This window comes from Lepidochelys kempii, chromosome 27 (genome assembly GCF_965140285.1).
Source record: "Lepidochelys kempii isolate rLepKem1 chromosome 27, rLepKem1.hap1, whole genome shotgun sequence".
Taxonomy (NCBI): domain Eukaryota; kingdom Metazoa; phylum Chordata; order Testudines; family Cheloniidae; genus Lepidochelys; species Lepidochelys kempii.
Genome location: NC_136406.1, coordinates 17,580,616 through 17,600,265, shown reverse-complemented (window position 1 = coordinate 17,600,265; position 19,650 = coordinate 17,580,616). Strand labels below are relative to the sequence as shown.

Genomic DNA, 19,650 nt, shown 5'->3' with positions numbered 1-19,650 from the left:
GCACGCGCACGCGCGGCGCCTGCGCAGTAGGAAGCCGCCGCCGCCGCCGCCTTTCCGTATAGCAAGATGGCTGCGCTCTGCATTTCCCCAGTGGGGTCCGCCATGCCGCCGCGGCCGGGCTGACCCGGGCCGCCTGTGACGTGCCGGCGCGGGGCGGGGCCCGGCCCCCTGGCGGGGAAGCGATGGCGGCCGCGGCCGGAGGGAGCCGGGCGGGCGAGCGGGAGCGGCGCGTGCGGGCGCTGAGCGCCGCCCTGCGGGCCCGGCTCGGGCCCTACGAGCCGCTGCTGGGCGCGCTGCAGGCCGCGCTGGTCTGGGAGCGGCCGGGCCGCGGCGCGCTGGGCTGGGCGGGCGCGCACGGCGCCTTCTGGTGAGCGGGGCCCGCGGGAGCGCGGCCGGGGGGGCCTCTCGGGGGGCGGGGCCCGCGGCCGGGGGGGCCTCTCGGGGGGCGGGGCCCGCGGCCGGGGGGGCCTCTCGGGGGGCGGGGCCCGCGGCCGGGGGGGCCTCTCGGGGGGCGGGGGGGGCCCCCCCCGGCCCCGCCTCGCCCCGGTCTGGGACCCGAGTGCCCCGAACAGGCGGTTTGGTGACCCGGTTTCTGAGAAACAGGTGCCCGGATCCTTCTCCAGCAGGGGCCGGTCGCGGTTGAGCGGCCCTCGGAAGGGGGCGGGCGGCTGGTGTGGGTCGGGGGCCTGTTCGTAAAAGGCTTCCAGGACGGGGGAATTTCAAGGTTACGTTACTCCCAACAGTGCAGTGGGTTTGGACCTCTCGTGTGAGGCCCGGGACGGCCTGGTAGGCTGGTTTTGGCTTATCGGTCGCAAGATACTTCCGTAGCTCTGGCCGTGGTCTTCCAATAGCCTCATGCAGCGGGGGGCTGACTTGGAACAAGAGAAAAGCCTTTTGCGGTGGTTGTAACACTGTTCTGTTCCTCCTTCCCCCGCCTCCCTGGGGATTTTCCACATCCTACGTCCCTCGCCAACCTTCTGGCTGCGAGAGAATGATGAGGCCCAAAGGGAGCCTGAGTCAATGCTATTAAGTTAACTAAAGAGGATAAATAAGGGTAATTACAAGTGCAGATCCACCCGCCAGGGGCTGAGCATAAGGAACCAGCCCTTCATAGTGAAATGGACTACAATTTAGGCCACTGGGTCTGGCCTTACATCTTCTAAATAACAAAGAAATGAGAGCTAAAGTAACAGTTACATCTTAACAGGTGAAATCAAGCAAAGTCCATCTAGCTGTGTTCTCCTAGCAAAGCCTTGACCAGCTGGCAATTTCATGTAAGAAACAATTCTCAAGTTAGACTAAAAGCAGTAAAATTCAGCAGTGTAAGTGTGAGTATTGTTGATGGGGGTCCCACTCCTGAGGTGCCTGGAACCCAGGCTCCTACTGGCAAAAGTCACATGTTTAGGAAGAGGGAAGATTCAAAGTGGCTGACATTGGGAGCCCTTTCTAGCACATAATGTTCATGTTGAGGTCTCAACTGAGAAAAAGCATTCACAAAAAGTAGGAAATTTATAACAGGGTTTCCTGTTGATCAGCTTGGGCTTCCAGATGTTTAATTTGTTAATCAGAAGGCTGTCTCATCTGACAGTTTTCAGAGTCTGTTTAATCTCCAGGCAGTGTTACAAAAGCAAGGCTGTTTGGACTCGTTTTCCACTCATGGCAGCAGGAGGAGGAGCACATAAAAACACGTTCAGAAGGCTTTACTATACAATCCTTTACCCAGTTATCACTCTGATAGTACTGCGTGGTGACTTGTTTCTGTCAGTGTGACTGTTCAAAATTGGGTACAGTTGCCCAAAGTAACTGTTGAAATCTGTTAACTTGCTTCTATGTTGACTAGTTATTGCAGAGGTCTCATAAGTTCAATCTCAATATCCGGCTCCGGGGGCCCCACAAAGGACTAACTGGGAGTCACAGGAATGGCAGGGAACAAAGTAGTGAGACACAGTAATTATTCAAAGTTGCCACTGCCTGGAGGTACCTGTGTCATTCTCTGAACACTGCATCTGAGGAAGTGAGCTGTAGCTCACGAAAGCTTATGCTCTAATAAATTGGTTAGTCTCTAAGGTGCCACAAGTCCTCCTTTTCTTTTTGCGAATACAGACTAACAGGGCTGTTACTCTGAAACCTCTCTGAACACTGACATTGACAAAGCAAGTAGTAGCTGTAATGGACAGACTGGTTGGGAGAGTAACAGGGAAGTAATTCCCAGTGTGTGTCTTGTGAAGAGGCTACTAAGCTTCATGTTTGTTTAAAGTTCTAATATAAAAATGCCTAAAAGAGAAGTTGTCTCCGTATGTAACCATAACTCTGCTGGAGTTCTTGGAACACGCTCTCGTTATGGTGTTTATACAGACAACGTGACTATGTTGAGGGCGCTTAAACGATCCCTGATATTTAAGCTGCAGGCAATTATCTTCATAGCTTCATGCACTGTGTCCCTCCGTGGTATCCAAATGCCTCATTAGTTTGGTTTTCCTCTTCCATCATGATTTCCATCTGCATTTCCTCCAGGAGGAAATTGTGAAGTGCCCTGAGGGAGGGGAATCACTGTACAGCTGTGCCTCTCAGGAGGAACTGCTTTCATTGGACAATCCTTTATAACCATAAGTGGCTGGTCACATGCTCTTGTTTTGACAGCACTGAACTGTGGTGTTTGTCTAATACCCGGCCATGGTAGGAAGGCTTATGTGAAATTACCTCTTTTGTGCAGTATGTGTTTCTCTGGGTTTTCAACAAATAATCTCCAGATTTATACCACCATTTGGAAAGGGGATAAACTGTTAGCATGCGCTCCCAATCAAATGACTGCGTAGACCCACTTAGCTGTAGTTAATGATTGCTAGGCTATAATTGACCTCTGTGTGTTTTCTTACAAAAGCAAAAATACCCTACATGCATATCTATGTCTTGTGGCTGTATTTTTCCTCCTGTCCCAGTCTGATTCTTCTAGGCATGTAGCCAGTCTTCAGAATTCAACCATTTCTGTTGCTTTCCTTTGTGCATGTACTTCTTGCACTGTGTATTTGTCTGGATGGATTTCAATGCAGCTTATTCATGTTGCCTTATTGACTGCTGAATATTTGAACATTGGGCTGGGGACTTTAAATGATCTGCTTTTCTTCCGAAACTGGATTCACATCTTACAAAATATCACACAGGGTGGGGAGAAATCTAGTGCAGAACTGAGCCAGAACACAACATAAGAATGGTCATACTGGTCAGATCAATGGTCTGTCTAGCCCAGTATCCTGTCTTCCACCAGTGGTCAGTGTCGGATACTTCAGAGGGAATGACCAGAATGAGGGCAGTTATTGAGTGATCTATCTCGTGTCCTGCAGTCCCAGCTGCTGGCAGTCAGAGGTTTAGGGGGACACAGGGCATCTGGTTGCATCCCTGACTTGGAGGACAATCCTCCACAAACGTATCTAATTTTTTGTTCAACCCAGTTAGAGTTCTGGCCTTCACAACATCCCCTGGCAATGAGATACAAAGACTTATTGTGGGTTTTGTGAAGAAGTACTTTGTTATGTGTGTGGGTTTTTTTTTTTTTTTTTTTTAAACCTGCTGCCTATTCATTTCATTGGGTGACCCCCTGGTCCTTGAATCATGGGAAGGAGTAAATAAGACTTCCTGATTCCCGGTCTTCATCCTAGACATGATTTTGTAGACCTCTGTCATATCCCTCTCCTTAGTTGTCACTTTTCTAACCTGAACAGTCCCAGTCTTTTTAACTTCTTTTGAATTTGTAGACGGTTTAATTCTTCAGTCTCTTAAACTACTGGAATGTCTGCTTGTTTTGGTATGGATTATGGATTTTAAACTCTAACTGGCATTGTGCCATGGTGTGACCATGCTATTGGAGCACAAGTGGTGAAATAGCCGTATTGAGATGAGCTACACAGCATTTCTTCTGATTCCATCAGTTTTCTGTCCTTAATCAATCCACAGCAAGCTTTTTTTAATGCTAAATGCGACTTGTCTTTTTGCCTGATCTTTGCCCTGTGAATTCCCTCCATGGGACCTGTCACTTGCTTGGCCCTACCCGCTGGTGCTTTATGCGAGACAAACACATGTCCTGAACAGTCTGTATGATTAAAAATAGATAAGAGCTTTGGTACTGAACCTTACTATTGTCATAATTAAGCAATAATCGCTACAAAATCCGTTAGTTTTACCATTTGACTGATTTAGTTAATAGCCTGAGGGGAAGCTGAAAAGACTGGACAGACATTGAGCTTGTGAGCTATTTCAGCAGCTGAGGAAGATGGGAACTAGGGGTATTGGTGTCAAACTGTTAATTACTCTTTTAGAGTCTCTTTAGCAGCGGATAATTCCAGATGAGCACCATTAAGTTCAGGATTCTGTGTAGGGAGTAGGAAACTCATAGGGAGGGACCTATCTGCAAGCAGAAAACCTCAATACTCAAAACTAACTACCTTTTAAACGAGAAAGTGGGGACGAAGGTGACAGTTTGTGCCTTGGGACCACTGATGGCCTCCACCAAACTAGCTGTAAACTGAGGCTGTGGGGCACAGAAACCCTGAACAAACATGAAACATGTCTTTAAGGTTCTAGAGGCAACTTGGTGTAAAAACAGCCACTTCTTCTACCCCGGCTAGGTGAGTGGAGGACTGGTTGACCTCCCTTTCTCCATCATACAACACTTTCCAGGGTGGCTGGTTAGTCTGAGGTGTAATAGATACAAGACGAAGAACACTCATGAATAAAATGTTTTTGCATCTCCCAATTCCTGATTAATTCAAAAACCACTTTGACTCGGAATTGGAGGCATCTGCCAGATCCTGACTAGTGCACAAAGCCAAGCATCTTTAATGTCAGTGTGGCTTGTGGAAATGCTGACAGACTAACTAGAGTGATGCAAACATCACTCCTCTCATACTGCCTTGCTGCGGTGGTTAGTTGCTGTGCTCCCTGCTCATTCAAGAGAGTAAGATAAAACTGGTGTCTTCAACGTAAATATAAAATTATTTTAGAAATAAATCAGGGTGAGCTCCAAACACCTGAGTAACAAGAATATCCAGTTCCATTAGATCGGATACCAGTCTTGATTTGAGATGTCTGCTGCCCCCGAAGATCAAACAAGCTATTTTCTTACTTCACCCAACCCAGTTGGTCAGTGCATTTAACTAGAGGTGCTAATTTGAGAGGCCTGGTACAACAGTAGAAACAGACCCATGTGCTCACTGCGGACTCTTTCTCTGCTTCTTTTTTTTTTTTTTTTTTTGCAGTTTTTTGGCACTGACTTCCCTTCGGCTGGTGTTCTTGGTTGCATTTGGCCTGATAATAATAGTTTGTTTAGATCAATGGAAGAATAAAATCTGGCCTGAAATTAAAGGTAAGATGCTGCCGTTAGAGCTGGCCCCTGAAAATGACACCTGTTTCTCAACTTCCCACCACACACTCTTGCTCTGCACCATTTGGCTTTAAATATGCCTCAGACAGAGTCACGAAGGGCTAGATTCACAATGGGACTTATGCGGGTGAATTCCAGAACCAGACCCCACGGGGATTCGCAAAACCTCTGCAGAGCTGCTGCCAAACCCTGCATGCGCCTAAATTTGCTCGGCACCTAAGCTTTTGCCGTAAAAGTTCACTAGATGCCTATGTTTTTGTCCCTGAGCACGTGCACTGCAGCCCCATGTGGACATGTGAATGCCTCAGCCCCAGTGCAATGCCCGAACTGGGGAAAGGTGGTCTGCTCCCTGCCTAGCTTGCCAGTGGAGCCCGATCCATTAAACTGCCTCAGAGTGGGCCACAAATGTGAACAGCTGGTAGGGGCGCTTCCCTCATAACTTTTAGCCCAGTGGTTAGGCTACTCACCTATCGTGGGAGAGCCCCTGGTTCAAGTCCCCCCCCACCCACCTGTGCGGGAGAGAATTTGAACAGGGATCTACTACCTTTCAGGTGAGTGCTCTTATATCTGGGCTATGTGATTCTGATGGGAGATGTGCTCTCTCTCCCCCTAATGAAGCTGTCCACAGTGAATAAATGTAAAAAGTTGTTGGAACAGGAGAACTGGATCCTGGGTCTTCCACGTCCTGGGTGAGTGCTCGACCCCCTAGGCTGCAAGTCATTCTCATGCCTGTGCGCTTGTGCGGGCAGTTGTGTTGCTTTCTGGCTCAATGACTTTTAAAAATTATTTTTGCACGGTGAGGTAGCCCCACATCAGAGTATCCTGTAGCCCAGTATTTATGGCCCTTACCTGAGAGGCTGCAGATCCCAGTTCAAATCCCTCCCTTCCCCCCTGAGGTGTACTGGGGGGCGGGGTTAACTGGGGTGTGGAAACCCCCCAGTTTGAGGGCCCTAACCACTTGGCTAAAAGTTCCGAGGGGGGTCTTCCTCCTTCTCCTCTTCCCTCCTTGCACAAGGTGCCTAGTGCCAAGAGCGGGTTTTCAGCTGAGAATCCCAAACAGAAGGAGGTGCCTATCTCAGGGGGGTGCGGCTTAGCACAGACACACAGACCCCACTTGGCTCCTCCCAGTAGTTAGCTTAGGTGAGGAGCCAGTCAGTGACACAATTTGATATTCTAGTAGTGCCCACGATAGATTGACTGCACAGAAGACACAAGTCTGCCCCAATGGGCTTCCAGTTTAAGAAATCGGAGCTTGCAGGATAGGACTGGATGGGTTTTCTCACTTGAACACACTGGAAATTGTTTCAGAGTGTTTGTAAGGTAATAAATGGTGGTTGTCAGAGACCCAGCCTCATTATGGAGATTCTGAGAGGGGCGGAATTGTCAAGAACTGTCAGTTACTTGAATACCAAAGTGTTCAGTAGATCACCAGCTCTAGTGTAGAACTCAGCCATCCTTGCCTTGAACACATGATAAGATTTGATGCACAGCGCACTCACTACCTACAAACAAATCGGTGTGTGATCTGCAGGCTCCCCAGGGGTAACTCCCTGGCTAGCTAGTTGAGGTTAGGTAATAAGCATTAATATGGTCTTCCAAGAGCAACACAAGCTGAGGCATAGAAGCTGGCAGGGATTCCTGGCATCAACTTTCTTTGGAAGGTAGGCAGGCTTATGGTGGCTGTGTGCTGCTAATTGTTTCTACTTATCTTGAGGATTGTATATTCAAGTCCCTCAATAGTCCCAAGCTGTGTCAGTTCTCTAAGCTAGCCTGTCTCTGGGTCACTTATCAACCCCAGTCCAGGAAGTAAGGCTCTCCTGGATGTCTCTGAATTATGAGCAAATCGTCCATCCCTCAGCACACCCAGTATAGTAACAGGTATGTAGGCTGCATTTTGAAACAGAACTGGTAGTTCTTGCTTGTGGTTAAGACTAAAATGAGCTATTAGTGATTTGCAGAACAGAATAGCCATCCAGTCACTCTCTCTAATGGTACCTGTTGTGACACAGAGGGGGAGGGCTGTCTCAGGCTGTCCTATGAGAATATGATGCAGAACAACGGATTTTTGGTTAATTACCTTTATCAGTCACACTGGTTGTTTCCCAACCTCATACAAGTTTTAGTCAAATTCCCGTTAGCTAAGCATTCTTATTGAAAAATTCCTTGTAACTAATTCCGTGTCTGTTCTTAATATTTTAGTGGCAAGATCTGATGAATTGGACAATGAGAGGTATGGAACACTAATTAAATCCCTCTTTTTTTCCCTTCTGGTTTGCTGCTGTGTTGGTACTTTGTGTTATGATGACAGAACTCGCTCATTTTTTGCACATGCTTGTCGTACCTGCTCAGCTTCAGAGGAAGCATTGAAGGGGGGTTCTGTTCGGCCTCTGCCACAAGCTTTTGTTCTGACCTTGGGCCAGTCACTGAACCTCTCCCTGCCCACACAGCCTCTTGTGTAAAATGGGGATAATGTTCACGTCGGCTTTGTAAAGACCCCACTACGTTAAAGTTTTCTGTGGTGCCTTTAAAGTTCATTGAGAGCTTCCTTGCAAGTGTGACAGAATAACCTTTTTTGAAACAAGAGAACTTGTCAAACTTCTCTGACCAGAGCTGGATTTACTGCAGGCTTCCCTGGTGGTTAGTGTGCCCCCGAGTGCAGCATTAACAACAAAACTAGAACTCTTGGGGTTTTGTCCTCCATAACAGTACTTTCCTCTCTCCAGGCACAGCTTACATAGAAATGGCCAGACTGGGTCAGACCAATGGTCCATCTAGCCCGGTATCCTGTCTTCCGACAGTGGCCAGTGCCTCAAGTCTCAGAGGGGATGAACAGAACAGGGCAATTTCTGTCCATCCCCTGCAGTCCAGTCCCAGCTTCTGGCAGTCAGAGGTTTAGGGACACCCACAGCATGGATTGTGTCTCTGGCCATCTTGGCTAACAGCCATTGAGGAATCTATCCTTCATGAACATATCTAGTTCTTTTTTTAACCCAGTTACACTTTTGGCCTTCACAACATCACCTGGCAATGAATTCCACAGGTTGACTGCGAAGAAATACTTTGTTTTGTTCATTTTAAACCTGCTGTCTATTAATTTCATTGGGTGATCCCTGGTTCTGATGTTATATGAAGGGGTAAATAACACTTCCTTATTAACTTTCTCCACACAGTTCATGATTTTATAGACCTGTCATATCTTCCCTTATTTGCCTGTTTTCTAAGCTAAACTATCCCACTCTTTTAAATCGCTCCTTGTATGGAGCTGTTCTACACCCCTAATAATTTTGGTGCCCTTTTCTGTACCGTTTCCAGTTCTAATGCCCTTTGTTTTAGATGGTGTGACCAAAACTGCACACAGTATTCAAGATGTGGGTGTACGATGGGTTTATACAGTGACATTATATTTTCTCTCTCCTTATTTATCCCTTTGCTAATGGTTCCTCACAGACTAGCTTTTTCTTGTCTGCTCTGTTGTTCACTTGCACTAAATAGCCAAATCAATCTTTCGAAAGTTTACATTGTAAAACCCCTCAAATGTTAGAAAACCACCTAATCAGGTGGTCACAAAAGCGTGTCTCTTGTGAGTGACCTGGCACAGGAGGAAGCAGTCTTCCGAAGGCACAGATACCATGTGACCTAAGGTTAATGAGCATGAGCAGGCGCTACCAAAAGTAGCCTTTCAGAAGTGACAACGAATTTCCACTAACTAGGTCACAGGGCTCCTTGGAAACTTGGCACTGAATTCTTGCAGGGGGTGGGGAGGTGTAAACACCAAGAAATAACTTGAATGTACTGGCTAAATCCCCCTGCCTCAGCCTTAGCTGAACTAAAAGATGAAGCTTCAAGCAGGGCTTTCCTCCATTTCACTGTAACTCAGTCTAAACTGTGTTAGTGATCGCCAAAATCCTTGTGTGCTTTAATCGGATGCACGTGATTGTTATGGGAGTTTGCACAACATGGGGCCTGCCAGCTGCTTTTAACATCCAACAACTCGCAAGTTCTTGCATTCTAATTGCCGTACTCAGCTAATTATTAGCTGTCTAATTTAAAGAAAACTGGGGTGTATATCAAATGGCAGATGGGTCTAGCTATTTGATTTTTTCCAAGTGATAGGTCTGGTGTTCCAGACTTAGGGCAGCTGGTGGAGGGAGGAGAAAGTGCTTTTGAAACAATGCTTCTGTAATGAAGAGTGCCCTATATTAAGGTCAGTTTAGTAACACCATGTGGCTCAGTAGACACCTGCGCACTAATTATTCTGCCTTCTCTGTAGCTGGGGCTATGTTCACCCTCAGTTGCTGAGTGTGCCGGAGCTGTGTCACCATTTAGCTGATGGATGGGTTACTGGGGTCACCTTCTTAAGGAACCTCTTCGTTTTCAAAAAGCAAAATCCTGGCAAGGTAAGAGTACACGTACTTGGGCAAACTAAACCCCTGGCATCTAATCTTTGATGCAGACAGCCACTCTGTGTATTGAAGGAGCATCCAGAATGGGTACATGTGTTCCAAACATAAGATGTTCCCTGCCCCCGAAGAGCTCCCACTCTGAAAAAGGGAGGTGGAAAGGGATAGAACATACAAGCGAGCGGGGCGGGGAGGTGGCAACTTTGCTTGTTTTCATTTTGTTTTATTTAGCTGTAAATGTAGCTGTTCCTTCTGTGGGTATTGGTCTGAAGTGTCTGTGATTAACCTCACAGTTCTTTCCCTGAGTCTGGCTTTTAATAACTTAAAATCCAAACCAGGAAGTGGTTTGAGAATCTTTTTTTTTCCCCCCCTCACTTCCTATAGAAAAGAGAACCAGTGTTAGCCTAGTGACAACTGTGATTGTATGAGTAGTATGAAGAGGCTGAATAATTAGACGCTTATTACTGTGATTGCAGCCTCATGAAACATGCCCCTACTCCCTCCTTTGGAAGGGACCGTCTCCCATAACCTTACATTTGCTTGTCAGCACAGACACTGTAGAATCTTACCCTACCTACAGCAGCGAGCAGTACCTTAAGTTCCCTTTAAATTGCCACGGTGTCTTGGGATGATAGACAAAAACTCTTAAAATGAGACGTTTTGGTACCTATTCTAATGAAATACGATTGCCTAAGACGACCGGAGTATCCAAACAGTGTTGCTGATATTTGATCTGTTGCTTCTTGGCCTGGAACTCTCAAGAAAACAACCCAATTACACCAGCTGAAGTCACCTGATTTGGTTATTTTAATGCTATGGAAACTCATGCTTTCTACTATGCCTCCAGTTTTGCCTTTTAGTGTGTGGAATCTTTACTTTCTTGGCTGTTCTGGGCCGGTACATTCCTGGACTCTTGCTCTCATACCTTATGCGTAAGTACAACATTCCTCAGTCAAACAAGGTATTGTAAACAGAGAGCTGGGGCAGTATCTCGAACGTAGACTCAGAGGTGCAGCGGATATGAGCAGCTAAAATTCTGACACATACAATATAAAATGCGGTTGCTCTTGTGCTAGGATGTTAGTGTTAGGAGAGATTGGCCAGCTAGTCCCCAATATGCTCTGTGTGCATGTCTGTGTAGGCAGTTATGTGCAGTAAATGCTCTAGTATGTTGCTATCTTAGTTCTAGTAAGTCAGCACAGATCTGTACTGCTCTCAACCTAGCTTCTGACGCATTGGATTGTGTGCATACAGGACAGCAAAACTGAGTTTTGTATCTGTATACTGCATCCCAAAACACTCGATTGACAGATCTGCCAAGTAGCACAGGCAAGTTTCTAACCAGCTTCCCCATTTACCTCAGTGCTCTTCATCCTGCTATGGCCTCTCGCGGTGTACCACAGACTGGGGCAACGCATGTACATGAAGCTGGAGCCAGCTCTGCAGCGGCTGGATTTCAGCGTTCGAGGATACATGATGTCAAAGCAACGAGTGAAGCAATGTAAGATTCCAAGAGTTTCTGAAACTAACCAGACAAACAGCCAGCCCTTGAAATCTACAAACAGATGCTGACATGAACCCCCAGTCATGGGGCGTGAAGGCAACTGATGTGTTGTACAGCATTCATTTTGAGTTCTGTTGTCAAATATTCGCAGCTCCTCCACGGAGATGAAGTTGTGCAACTACACAGGGTCCCTGCTTTCTACAAATTCCCAATGGCTCCTTTCCCCTTTCTCAGCTGTGGGAACGCAAAAGCACTAAGTGTTGCTTGGTGAAAGCTGATTTTTGTTTGTAGCCTCTCTCTCCAGTGTGAGGTTGCTGCTGAGCTTTGTTCTATTTGGCACTAGATCTGCAGCAGCCCAAACCAGTAATTACAGAGCCCACGTTTAACACAACAGCTTTTCGATCTGTGATAGACTGACACCCTTTGGTCTACATTTGAAGTGACTTTCTGCTCAGCCTAACATTATGCTTAAATGTTGCCTTGTCTGCCCTGACAATAATGGGAGATTTCTGCTCTGACTCATGGCAGTGCGCCAGCGAGCGCTGAACCAGGAGCCTGCTGATGCTGGGAGTGACAGTGAAGAAGAACTTGCTGCATTCTGTCCCAAGGTAACCAGGCATCTCTGCAAATTTCAAAGTCAAGCAAGAAAGCCTCCAGTGCATTGAAGTCTTTTGTGTGTCTGAATCAGATTTGTGATAAAACGGCAGCCTTGGAATGCTCTCTGGCCCCGCGCCTAGGGTATCGGGTGGAGAGGAACATCTGGGCAGAGTCTGGCTGCAGGCTTTCATATACTGTCAAGCCTTCCTGTGCTCCGAGATTAGTCTGGCTGCAGTGCTCTCAACCCACTCAGTTAAACCCACATCTTATCTGTGTATCTTTAAAAGCTTGAGCTTTCCAGTCCTTCAGTCTGAAGGACCTAACTCTCAAAGGGATCTCTGTTCTCTTTTCCACACCCCTGCTACCAATCCTGTCCCAAGCCAGAGGTTGCACCTGAATTGGCCATCAGGGTATTGGGGAGCAGTGTGGAGCCAGCACACCACACCCCTCCTCTTCCAACACCTTAGGGACTAATGCCCCTCCTTCACAGTGCTCCCCGCCCAGGGGTAGCAATGCAGCAAGCAAGTCTCACATGGGAGCCTGACATGCTGGGTCATGGGAATCTTTCTACCTTGGAGCACAGAAACAATCTTAGCCAGTAGGACTGATGTTCTTCTAATTATATTTTCTTCTCTGCTTCAAAGCTGGATGATTCTGTAGTTGCTAAGGAACTGACTATCTCCGACTCTGAGCATTCAGATGCTGAAGTTTCCTACACTGAGAATGGGACGTTTAACCTGTCAAGGGGACAGACTCCACTGACTGAGGGATCTGAAGGTGAGAGAGAAGAAACAGTCTCCTAAAGGCAAAGGGACTCTACTCTTCAGGGTGGTGGATGCTGAGGAGGGAAATGAGGGAAATCGACCAGATGCATTTCCTGAGAATTGAGCTCTGGTGTATAATGTTCACCTGCTAGTTGCCACACGATGAAGAGCTCCTTGTCCTGTCTGAATAGATCCCGTTTCCACATACGGTGCCTAGATAGTCTGTTTACAGCTACCAAAAGAGGGAATGTAAGCCTAAGCCGTCAGGCCAGGCCTTCTGCAAAATGGTCTGACTAGAAAGTGTCTGCCAGGGCAGGCACACAGATGATCTAAGCCTTTTCAGTATGAAAATGTGGCACTGATATAACTGAAGGTGTCCTTTTAAACCAAGGCAGCTAAACTCATGCAAATTCCTGGGTAGATGCTTATTCTGGTTTACCTTAATCAGTTCCTAATTAACTTGAGAGAAACTGAAGTAAGCCTGGTTTAAACAGAGATGAGTGTCCACACAGCAGTTTGTACCAGTTTAGTTAAATCAGTTCAAAGTGTAACACCTATAGTAAAACCAGTCAATATACTCTCATAGCTGAGTCCTTAGTCTCAGAGGGTTCAACATCTGAGTACCCTCTGCTGGCTGACTGTGAAAGAAGCCTGGGAGGACATGGTTTCTCTCCGCACTAGCTGTCCCCTGCAGTATCCTCACTCTCTTGGTTAAGAGAGCAACTTTTGTCAGTCATGGCTGCCAAAGGAAAGTGACACTAAGTGTAGTTTGGTCAGAGGAGGCAAGTGGGTAGTTTATTTGGGGACCAGGATAATGGTTTCTTTCATCAAAGATGGCTGAACTCTGCAGAGGATCAGTATGACACTGTCTGTCATGCTTGCCTGATGGATTTGGATAGCCCGTAAGCTTACAGCTGTTTCTTTTTCCCTTCTAGATCTTGATGGTCACAGTGACCCTGAAGAATCTTTTGCCAGGGATCTCCCTGACTTCCCTTCCATAAATCCAGAGGTGACTGGAATAGATGATGAAGATGACACCAGCATTGGGATTCCCAGCCTTGCTTACCGCTCGCAAGGCATGGAAGACCTGCGTCACCCATATGACCAAGAAGAAGCTGTCCCTGCGCTCCTACTAGGGGCACTGCCCTCTGCAAACAATCTTACAAATAACTTAGCTGGATTTGTCACCAGAGGCATGATACAATTAGCCTTGTCAGGAGCCTCTCAGCCAGGCCCTTTATGCAGTGACAATCCCCAGAGAGGCACGAAAACCTATCTTAGAACCTCCAGCTCCGATTTGGACACCGATGCAGAAGGGGATGACTTTGAACTGTTGGATCAGTCAGAGCTGATCCAGCTGGATCCAGCTGGCTCCCGAGGCCAGTAAGCAATCATACTTCCTTCCCTTCTGATTTTTCTGTCCTGAGTAGCAGAGGGGAATCTTCAGCAGAAAAAGCGTTGTACAGTAATGGAAATTGTCTCCTGTGGGTACAAGTAGTAGGGCAACCAGTCGTGGCTGGGTACATCACGGTGGTGTGAATTTGTAGGGCTAGCTTGGATTTCAAAATAAACCATGCTTTGGTAGTTCACAGGGCAGAGGCTTTTGCTGCAATAGCCCCAGTCGCACCCACACATCACTCTGCATTGTCTCCTGTGACGCTCCTTGCCCTCGCCCAAACCTGCTCACTTGAAACGATAACTGCTGCGTGTGTCTGCCGCTGTAGTGCCCCGTGGCAGACCGACTTCAGTTTCAGTTAGGAATGTTCTTGCACCAGCCCAGACACTCAGCAGAAGGTGAACAGGACTGGTTTCCTCTTAAAAACCTGGATTATGCTATTTTAACTTAAAATTCCTTACTCCTAAGTCGTTCACAAAAACAACTGACGTTTCTCCCTCCTCACTCAGTAGTATCCAGCTGTCTTGGGTAGAAAAAACAACCTTGGTATTGCTGACGTAATGGCAAAAGCAGTATCCTCACAAGTAATGACAGAATTCATATTGCTCCCATCAAAACTCAAGCTTTCCAGTGATGCTAGTTTATAAAAGTCATAATGGCAATAACTCATCTACTGTGCTGGTTCCAGCCCTTCGGGGAGCGTCTCTGTGCAGCAGCTGCTATTGCATTGGATTGACACTCTGCAGAACTAAATTCTCCCACTTTACTCCAGAGCAGCTACTGCCTGGGCAATAGCAATACGACCTTCCACACCCTGCCCCGGCATGGAACTCCTTAGGTGCTGTGGAGGGACTTCCTGATGGGGGTGGAGGGGATTCGATCTCCATGGCCCATTTCGTTCTTGGCCTCTGTGACATTGCCTTGTCTGAGGGAGTATTGTGCAGTGAGGACTCCTGTCCACTAGGCCACCAGCTCATGTCACACACGCCACCAAACAACTGGGAGATGGTGGCTATTTTTGGTCACTTTTAGACTTGAGCCAGCAACCTGAAGGGGAGGCTCTGTAAAGTGACCGGCCTGAGCCATCCAGTCCCTAAATTTCCCAATGCTTTTCTAAGCCACAGAAATTGATACCGATTACACTTGTGCAGCAAGCAGCTTATCTCTTCAGGGAAATTTTCTTGTTCAGTTCGATTCTAGCTTTCATTTTATTTGTGCATTTTTAAGTCAAAGTTAGGCTGAATGCAGACTACTTGTCTGGAAATCGTGGCCATATAGAAATCTAAGCTATAAAATGGACATATGTTGGTATTGGATTTAAATTCAGGAATTAGGTGACCTTCCTAGGTTATGAATAAGAAAAAAACTATGGATGTTTTATCCATAATTAGTATTAAATCAACCTGGTAGGTTAAAAATCAACCTTAGCTATGGTGCAGCAAGGGCACCCCATAATAACCAAAATGGACATGGGCCTAAATTGGCATTGAAAACAAAATATAGAAATAGCTCCAACCCCAAATCCTTAATTGGGTTAATTTGGATACTGTATGTACTTGGCTTTTATACAGTCTTAAAATTACTCATTAAAAATACAAAGATCTTGTTCACTGAGCTTGGAAAGGAATCAGTGCTCTTTACCTACTGTCAGACCTTCTTCTAGCTGCCTCTGATGATACTCCTGCCTCAGTACTGAGGTATCCAGTGAGGCTGGGATTATCCCAGTACCATGGATATGACTACAGAAAGTGCTCTTTGTAGGCTGCCTTCTCAGGAGTCTCTTGTCACTGCCTACAGCTTTCATGTCAGTAAATGGCGATTTCTCTTGGTTTGCAGGCTACATTAACACATGCAAAAGACTCATATCACTTGGGAGCAATAACTAAATGAGCCACTAACTAGCACTTTAAATTGAAACCATAAACCTGAGACTAGATGCTAAAATCTACTTAGTATAGTCATTCTGCTCACCTACAAGGCTCTGATGGGTGTCCTCCTCAGCTGATCTAGTGAAACTTTAATCCTTATTGGTAAGGGATTTTCTGGGAATAATTCTTGAACGTTAGAGGAGCATATTGCTGTAAACTACCACGTTACTGGAACTGCCTTTCACCAAGGGCATGGAATGGGTTTGGAGAGCAGATCTCAACCTGTCACGCTTGACAGGTTGTCAGTCTCACTTTGGGAGTTGAGAGGTTTTCAAACTGGTGATGGGAGGCCTGTGTTATAGGGAAGAGTAGCTGCCTCTTACAGTGTCAGGCACTAGATTCTGGAACCAAGCACAGCAGCAGCCAAGGCATGCATACTCATGGTTTTGTTAAACAAAAGCCCTATGTGAGCACTTTGCAAACACTGAAATGAACCTTGTCATAAGACTTAATGTCTTGCAGATCGTTTGAAGAAAATGGAATCTCACTGTGCCAAACTGTACTGCTATTGCATGAGTAACTTACAGCACCAGAGGCTCAAACTTCAGGAGCAACTTGACAAGTTGACTTTTTTTAAACCTGGAAAAAGTATTTAACTCTTATGTGATATCTTGCCTTTTTCCAACTGTTCCCTCTTCTCTGCTGTGAGGAAGAACAGACCATGTATGAAATCATCCTTTTACACTCCATAGTGGTGTTAATACCATGCTGTAAAACTGTTCAGAAGTTCTGGTGACCCTAAGTACTTTAAAACAAGATTTGCAGCTCCCCAAGTCAATGGAAGCGCTCTAAACTCAGCTGGCTTTATTGGACAACTGGATAGATTAATTGTATCAGATCAGGATAAAACAAGTCAATATAAATCTGGTGTGGTGGTGTTCTCTGAAACATCCCTGTTTAAATGCATCTCTTTGTAAGCAATCAGCATAATCAAAACCAGAACTGAAAAAAAACAATGCTAGGTGCTAATTATAGCCTATTTTCAGATGCATCTACTAGTGATTTAAGAGTCTGTGAACACCCAGTTTATTCCCTGGAGTACTAACACTTCCTGTATCACAGACTCGTTTCTTCAGCCATCCCTTTGACCCCAACCCCCACACCCCACCCAAAAAAAAAAAAAAAAAAGGCTGTGTGTCATGGGGGAGCAGAGCTAGGACGCTGGTGTTCTGAGCATGGATCTCCTACGGATTGCCTTCTCTGCCACCGGGCAAGTAACTTTGCTTCTCCATACTTGTTGCTATTTAGAAGTTATTTGCCTCTTATGGGGGCTGTCAAGGAAGAGAAAATAAACCAATCCATGATGAGCAGTATAGGTTTCCCCCAGACTATTACCACTGCTTTTTCTAGTGCAGGCTCCAAAACGAAGCTTCATACACACAGTGTTGTGAATTTTTGGCTCTATATTTTCATACTCATTACAGCCCTCCTTGTCCATTGTGTATTCACTACCATGCCTTTTAAAGCTGAAGAAGAATGCCGTACTCCACTTAAATCTCTGAAAATTCTTATGAGTTATGTCTTTACTAGTATACAGTGTTGTTGTAGCAGTGTTGATCCCAGGATATTTTATCTTTACTAGTGGCAGTCGACCTGTCTTTTCTCTTGTAGGGCCAGATAGAAAACCAACACCTTCTGCTGACTAAGGGGGACGTTTTTTCTTTAATATTCTCTGCTGAAGAAAATAACTCTTGCAGCAGAACACCCCAAACGGTCTGTAACTATGGATGGGTGATGGGCACCTCTAGGTCAAAGTGCTTCCTTTGCTGGGGTGCAGGAAGGGAGAGCTAACGCATTGTAACAAATGTTCTCGGCTGTGGCTCAAGTGATACTAGGGCCACTTAAATATAATTCTTTGGAATACGCCTGACCTCCCCCCCCTCCCCCGGGGAGCAGAGTTCACCTGGTTTTGTGAACAATGTGAGACTTTGGCGGGGGAGGAATCTTGTGATTTTACATTTTAATAGCTCTCTGGCAGTTTCCAAGATCTTTAGTAACTTGTGAAAATGTGTAAATTTGCTCAGCTGAAACTTTCTGTAGACCAGCATATTCACTGTGAAAGCATCTAATTCCAGCTGAAGTTGCACCATCTCTAGAATTCATTAGTTTAGGATTTTATGACTTTAAATCATAGCATTTTAAGACACATGATACCACCCTGCCCTTTTTGGCCAAATAATAATGTGAAGTCAGTCGTCACGAAGTCAGTGACGTTCCTAGTGAAACTATACACCCGAAGGCTTGCATAGGACAGCGTGCAGTGCTCTGTAACTTTTAAATGGGTTGGTTTTGATATCATTGGTGTGGCAATATCATCCTTTGTGTTTACAGTAGCCACCCTTGTGAACATTTGAGTCATTTGTCAGTTTGCAATTTTTTGAAGTGAGTTAAGTAAAATGTTGATAATAAGAACTTAGTTTTTGTCTTTATTTTTTTATATATTCTACTGGCTCGTAGTAGGTGGAATTAAACACCTGGTTCGTGCAAGCAGTGTCCCCCGATAGGGACAGCTCTGCCCTGGGGCCACAGAGTAACCCCTCCCTGGTGGGGGAGAGGATGGACAGCTCTGTCCTTGGGTGGGGGAGACAGACAACTTTTAAGAAGGGCTCTAGAGGTGATCCTGGCAATTACAGACCAGTAAGTCTAACATCAGTACTGGGCAAATTAGTTGAAACAATAGTAAAGAATAAAATTGTCAGACACATAGAAGAACATAAATTGTTGCACAAAAGTCAACATGGTTTCTGTAAAAGGAGATCATGTCTTACTAATCTATTAGAGTTCTTTGAGGGGATCAACAAACATGTGGACAAGGGGGATCTAGTGGATATAGTGTACTTAGATTTCCAGAAAGCCTTTGACAAGGTCCCTCACCAAAGGCTCTTATGTAAATTAAGTTGTCATGGGATAAAAGGGAAGACCCTTTCATCTATCGAGACTGGTTAAAAGACAGGGAACAAAGGGTAGGAATAAATGGTAAATTTTCAGACTGGAGAGGAGTAACTAGTGGTGTTCCCCAAGGGTCAGTCCTAGGACCAATCTTATTCAACTTATTCATAAATGATTTGGAGGAAGGGGTAAACAGTGAGGTGGCAAAGTTCACAGATGATACTAAACTGCTCAAGATAGTTAAGACCAAAGCAGACTGTGAAGAACTTCGAAAAGATCTCACAAAACTTATGTCGTTGGGCAACAAAATGGCAAATGAAATTTAATGTGGATAAATGTAAAGTAATGCACATTGGAAAAAATAACCCCAACTATACATACAATCTGATGGGGGCTAATTTAGCTACAACTAATCGGGAGAAAGATCTTGGAGTCATCGTGGATAGTTCTCTGAAGACGTCCCCGCAGTGTGCAGCAGCATTCAAAACAAACGGGATGTTAGGAATCTTTAAAAAAGGGATAGAGAATAAGACGGAGAATATCTTATTGCCCTTATATAAATCCATGGTATGCCCACATCTTGAATACTGCATACAGATGTGGTCCCCTCATCTCAAAAAAGATACACTGGCATTAGAAAAGGTTCAGAAAAGGGCAACTAAAATGATTAGGGGTTTGGAACGGGTCCCATATGAGGAGAGATTAAAGAGGCTACGACTTCTCAGCTTGGAAAAGAGGAGATGGGGTGGGGGGGGGAGATATGACAGAGATCTAATAAAATCATGAGTGGTGTGG

At 45.8% G+C, this 19,650-nt stretch overlaps 1 protein-coding gene across 1 annotated transcript; it reads left to right on the top strand.

The window, feature by feature from the left end:
* The first annotated feature begins 66 nt into the window (after positions 1 to 66).
* RETREG3 (reticulophagy regulator family member 3) lies at positions 67 to 18,378 on the top strand. Its single transcript, XM_073326135.2, has 10 exons — positions 67 to 367; positions 5,253 to 5,359; positions 7,577 to 7,607; positions 9,648 to 9,774; positions 10,625 to 10,709; positions 11,141 to 11,278; positions 11,810 to 11,889; positions 12,523 to 12,655; positions 13,578 to 14,025; positions 16,429 to 18,378. The coding sequence occupies exons 1-10, from the start codon at positions 183 to 185 to the stop codon at positions 16,484 to 16,486; spliced, it is 1,392 nt and encodes a 463-aa protein (XP_073182236.1). The 5' UTR covers positions 67 to 182; the 3' UTR covers positions 16,487 to 18,378.
* Positions 18,379 to 19,650: the final 1,272 nt, after the last annotated feature.